Genomic DNA, 6,000 nt, shown 5'->3' on the forward strand with positions numbered 1-6,000 from the left:
GTGGTAACTAGAGAAACCAGTATACAGTAAGGAAAAGCAGGCAAAAGACACATGTCATATACAAATCCTGAACAGAAGCTCCTGTACTTGCAGCTCTTCTCGCTTCCCTCCCACCACCCCCAAGCTCTGTAAAATTAAGACTTTATGAAGGTGAGAACAAAAATTACATTTATGTCCTTCCAGCAGTTGCACTGTGAATTTTGAAGCCCCACAGAGTCAGTTAATTTGCTAACTGATCACATGAGTGTGGCAATTATTCTAAACCCCTTAAAAATCAATCTGAGGTGTACAATGAAAAATGGCAACTTGGCACAAACTTTGCATTCTTTGTGTTTCTACATGCTGTGGCAAAGAGACATTATGAGTCCACCGCTGGTCCAATGCTGCTTTTGTGAAATCCATGCCATTTATTTACAGTTTCAAAATAACCCTTTTTGTTGTCTGGCTTCACCTGCAAGTTCTTATCTTCTGCCTAGCAGCAATATGGATTGCATTAAGGAGGGAATGCTTAGTTGTTGTCTACAGGCACATCCTATAGCAATTAAATTAATTTCATTTGTCTGCTTAAAGTACCATCCTACACATCCATGTTAATATCTAAATAGACCTTCCCCAAAAACTTATTTTCCATTAACAAGTCTGCTGTTTAAAACACTGCAATCTGCTTATCAAACATTACTATATTTTGGGTTGAAAGGGAGACCTTAGGGGAGGTATCCTTCTTCCTGTGTGTAGGGATATTTAGTTTTAAATACCACTCAGATTGCTCATCATACTTAGCGGCACAGTGCAATCAAACTAAAACCGAACCTTTTTTATGCAATTATATTCAAGAATACAATTAACAAACTACTATTTTAGTTATGCTGCTAGACAAGGAATGAATTATGTTTAATCAATAGGCTGATTAACTCCATTAGGTAAAAATGATGAAAGTATAACTAATGGTCTCAATTATAGAGTGCAGACTGCCATTGCAGAAGCTTCAGGCAAAGAAATCCATATTTAAATCTTTGAATTTCAAACAAACTTCAAAATTTCCTGAATGTTGCAAAACCCACTAGATCTAGTTACCTCTCTAACCATCCTCAAATCAAACAGAAAGCAACAGAAAAGTTACAAGCAGTTTACCTATGATCATGTTGTCTTCACAGAAAAAAAAATAAATTAAGCAAAGGGGGGGGTAAAGGAAAAAAAGAACAGAGAGGCAATATAGGAAGATACTTCAGGACATAAACAATTTCATTACAGTATGATGCTTGTCAAAGACCTACAAAGGCAACAATTAAACTGATTAGTAGTTTCCAGCAGAGATTTGAACAATTCTGTTACTATACTGGTACATAAAACTAGGCCGTGGAAAGAGTTAAACCACAATCTGTTCTTTGTGTGGGTAGGCAGTACTGCTCTGAGCAACCACAGCCCATGATAAGACTTCCCTATCTTCATATGCTTTCTGATGCCATGCTTTTTTCCCTTTCAATTATAACTACTAAAGAAAGTTTATTTTTTCTCCTACAGAAGTCATCTTAATTGAAGTATTGAATTTTTTTTTTAATTAGTGGAAGCATAACAACCATACTGTGTTAAGTCCTCACAATTCATTTTAGGCTGAATAAAACAGATTTACTACAGATTTTGAAAATTCTAACAGCTGGGGCTAAAGGTAGGGTGAAGGCAGGTGGCTGAAGAGCTTTGAGAGAAATTAATTTTTGCTTCAATACAATGATTTCTCCTAAACAGACTTTGGCATTTATAACTTAAAATGGCAATAAAATAAACATGGACATATTCTACATTAGTAAATTATTGCACATCTAGTTTTAATTTTGAAGAAGATCATCATAAATTAATAAATTATTTCAGATTGACTATGCCTTGAAGTAATGCATATAGTATTAACAATAATAAACTATAGCACTTTATATCTATGAAAATTTTATAGAGAATTTCACTGATTAAATTCCAGTCTGTAGTACCTGAATGTTTCTTTTTCAAAAATAGGGAGAAAAAAAACCACAAAAACATGCACACGAGAAATGCCAATCTTTTAAAAACTGTATTCAGGTTTTGTCTTTCACAGTATTGTTAAGTCATAAAGACATACATATACATGAAAAGTGTTGAGAAGAAACACAGCAAATAACATTCTGTTTGAAAGCAATTTTATCAGATTTTTTGAGCTATTCTTTGTGCATTTTCAAATTAAACTACTACTTGACATGGGGAAGTGCCCATAAAAATGATCCTAAATGGACATTTGCAATTAATCACACACATTCTCCACCAAATCTCCTAAAATGATATCAACAGAATTTTTTGTCTCCGTAATATTCATATAGACAATAGTAAATTATTTTTTATTTTTATGTGGCACTTGCTCATGTGCCACAGTTGCTCTTGCAATGAAGCAATTTATAAAGGCAAGATTTTCAAATGTAATATCAAATAGCTAAGGTGAACCATTGAGCACTGGCAATTTAAATTAAAATGGAAGTTACTGTACAACATCTATGTTCCTAGTAAAGAAAGGAAAAAATAGCAGCCATCTAATGACAATAGGTAGGCCAAGTTTTCTTTATTGAAAAGATAAAGAGGATATGCAGCGCTCTTCTCCTATCTTTCACTTTTAAACTTTGTATCAGCCCAGAAAGCTCAAATTGAGGACTGTGCAGTAAATGCACTGGGCAGAAGTAGGGAAGTTTTATACAGAAAACTTCATCTACTCAACTTCCCTGCACGGATTTTCTCATGCCTAGTGAAACATATAGGCGCAAAAGAAAACACTACATATTCTGAGATTTTGGACTACTGTAACACAATAAACCACGGCAAAAATATCACAAGAGAGCAAGCACTAAAAGGCATGCAGTAAACTGCATCCTATTCATGCCTCAGCAAGAGAGATAAATCCAGTTTCCAGTCATTCCAAAACATAGAGAAAGAGGTATGTGGGAAACCAAGGAAGGGGGCCCGCAAAATTAAATGGCATTTGGTACGTTTTCTTCTACCTTGGACTTATTTTCACTCACTAAACTTTTATTTTAAGTGTGATGGGTAACATTCAAATTGACAAGGTTTGTCTTAAAGCTGTACTTTGGATTTTAGACTTGTTATTAAAACATGCTTCCGCGCTGTCTCGGCACAAACTGAACTACCACTTTCATAAGCAGTTCCATCCAAACAGGTGTTCTGTGTTTACTTTTACCAAAATATTTTCTTCTGAACCTATACTACCACAGTCGATGAGCATTGCAAGAGTCCTAGAGACAGAGAATACAATAGAGAGAACAATTGTGGCAGTAATGCTTTAATGCAGTTGCTACTCCAAGTTAAATGAATCAATCTTTTGCCTTAAACAAATGAAGAATACCAGGTTTAAGTTCCCATTACTGGTGTCATTTTAATTTTTAATTTATATAGAGAAAAAATATAATTTCTAAACTTGTCTTATCATTCCAAGCAGGTAGAAAAAGATTCCAAACTAAAATCAATTTGTTGCAACTGTGTTACATGTATGTATTACCAAATGTGAACTGTTCCTGCATGGCACGAGGTAGAGCATGGTTGTAAAATATTATGGAGAAAGTATCAATGCACAAAAGCCAGAAACTGCTTTCTTGGATTAATGGCAATAGAAGTACAATGTAGCATTTTTTTATACACATGAGTGCAGTATTTTAATACAAATTTGTAAAGAATGAGGAAATCTATTACATCAATGAGTCCAAAAAGAAAAAATAATTTTTAAAAAAACATTAGAGAAGGAAACAAGATCATGAAATACCGCTGTAAAAGAGGTGGTTGCGAAAACCTGTGTCTCAAATGCAAAAACTGCTTTCTTGTACTGTCAGGTTTATATTCTGATGCAGAGGTCTTATTGCCCATCAATAATTCCACACGGTGGACAGCCTCCACAGAATTAATTTTGCTAACCACAGATTCCACGCTAAGTAGTTATTTCTATGTGTGTACCTGCAAGCATGTGCGTCTCTGTTACACAAATGCTTCCTATGTTTCTCTTTTGAAGAAGAAATATCTCAATAACACTTTTTTCCAGCTTTCTTCCACTGGAGCTCACGTTTACTTACTGAAAATATCCATATCTAAGTCAATCACACTTAGATGCCAAACAAAATATAAACAATAAAAAATGTGTCAGCCAAAAAACTGCAGGACTGTGTCCAATCACTGAATAAGCCTTATCATTGTTTCCATCTTCAATCACAATTTATGAATACTTTAGTCCTTTCGAATTACAATGGTTTGTAACTGCGGAATAACTTAAATCACACTTATTTATTCACGGTGCAACTGTAAGTGCATCGTTGGCCTCTCCGTAGCAGCCTTGCAGCAGACATTACTTTCGCACATTTTCTGCTTCTTTAGCTATTTGTTGCACCAATGCAGAAGCAAGCAGCTATCTCTTAATCAGTTTACATCACATCCTCCTAAGACAGACTTTCACGAAAGCTGAAAACTATCCCCGAGCTTTGCAGACAGGGTTTACCGTCCGAAAAAGCCTTCGGTGCCCCAGCGCTCGCTCGCCGATACCCTACACCGGCCGAGGACGCTCCGGGGGCGCCCGGAGAACTCCCCAAACACGCTCCCGAAACCCCTCAGGTTTCAAACTGCGCGCTTTGCCGCGGAGCGGACCCCGCTCGGGCTGCCCTCCGCCCTCCGCGCCCCGCTCCGCACCGCGCCGGCCACCGCTGCCCTCCCGCCGTCCGTGCCGCTGACAGCCGCCGCTCGCCGCCGAGAAGCGGCCGCAAGCGCGGTGCTCAGAAAAGGGTCGGTCTCTCCCCGTGCTGGGGAGAGGGCACGCTCCTCCGCCGGCACCGCACTTCAGCGGGGAGGGGGAAAACGACGTGCCCTTGTATAACCGAACGAGAAAACGCTGCACAGCTTGGTCATCCCCGCTCACATCTCCCTCATTGTTGGCAGCCTGCATATTATTAATTAAGCATAAGACGGGATTACTTCGCACCGGCCAGTGGTCGTGTTTTGTCAAAAAAAACCACTTTTCCTTTCAAACCCTTTCATTAGGCTGTGTGTAAACAGGCGAGATGAAAAGAGTGCAAATCGTTTGATTCCAATCAAATCAATACTTCTCAAACACGGTTTTTTAGCATAATTATGCTCATTTCCAGTTTGTTAACCTTTGACTTCTTATGCACCAACAATTAACAGTATTTGTATACGGGTGACACTTTGAATGGATCTCCCCAAAACAATGGCGTGGTACAGTTTATTCTTTAATATTCCCTCCTGAGAGAGGAGTTTGGATCTGACAAACAGTTACGACTGTGCTTTAACCCGTTACGACTACTAGCAATGACTCATTAATAACCCACACACATAATTTTTTTTAAATCCCAGCAAACACGTGAAAATAAACAAATTAACAAATAAATTAAATAAAAGCGTCTATACCTGAGTGAGACAGATTGGAGAATACATCATGACTTCGCTTTGAGAACACGCTGCCCGGAGAGCCCCTAAGAAAAGCCTCAAAAAGGAATAATTTCATCTATTCATTTTACAGTCATCTGAGACTCAAGGAAGATGAAATCAATCAGGACGGGGCTCTGCTCTGGATCACCACAACTTCACAACAAACCCCAGTCCTCCTTAAATAGCCAAAGATTCAAGTTCACTCCGTGTGCTAGATTTCCCGGGGTGAAATCCAATCTACACTTTTAACCCTCTTGTAGTCGGCGGCGCAGGAGTCTTGCTTTTGCTGCTGCTGCTGCTGCTGGTTGTTTTGCAGATGAGGGGGGAAGGACTCGGGGTGGGGGGGGGGGAGGGGGTGGGGGTGGGCGGGAGGATTTTTTGTTTGGCTTTTTTTTATCCTTTTTCTTTTTTTTTTTCTTTTTTTTTGGGGGGGGGGGGGCAGGGAGCGGTGTTTTTTCTTTCTTCAGAAGTTGGTGGTGCTGCCGTAATAACACGACACTGTCACCACGCTTTCGAAAGTTCAAGGTTACAGCCCGGAGCGGAGCC

At 38.9% G+C, this 6,000-nt stretch overlaps 1 protein-coding gene across 7 annotated transcripts in view; it reads right to left on the reverse strand.

The window, feature by feature from the left end:
* The window catches only part of NFIB (nuclear factor I B), a 169,840-nt gene extending 164,072 nt beyond the window's left edge, over window positions 1-5,768 (reverse strand). For 6 of the 7 annotated variants that reach the window (XM_064735288.1, XM_064735283.1, XM_064735287.1 and 3 more), the window contains exon 1: window positions 5,434-5,735. In XM_064735288.1, the coding sequence (XP_064591358.1) occupies window positions 5,434-5,463 (30 nt within the window). In that variant the 5' untranslated portion in view covers window positions 5,464-5,735. Of the gene's footprint in view, window positions 1-5,433 lie in introns of all 7 variants that reach the window. The other variant, XM_064735284.1, reaches the window with a different exon arrangement.
* Between the last annotated feature and the right edge of the window lie 232 nt (window positions 5,769-6,000).

Source organism: Zonotrichia leucophrys, chromosome Z (genome assembly GCF_028769735.1).
Source record: "Zonotrichia leucophrys gambelii isolate GWCS_2022_RI chromosome Z, RI_Zleu_2.0, whole genome shotgun sequence".
Taxonomy (NCBI): domain Eukaryota; kingdom Metazoa; phylum Chordata; class Aves; order Passeriformes; family Passerellidae; genus Zonotrichia; species Zonotrichia leucophrys.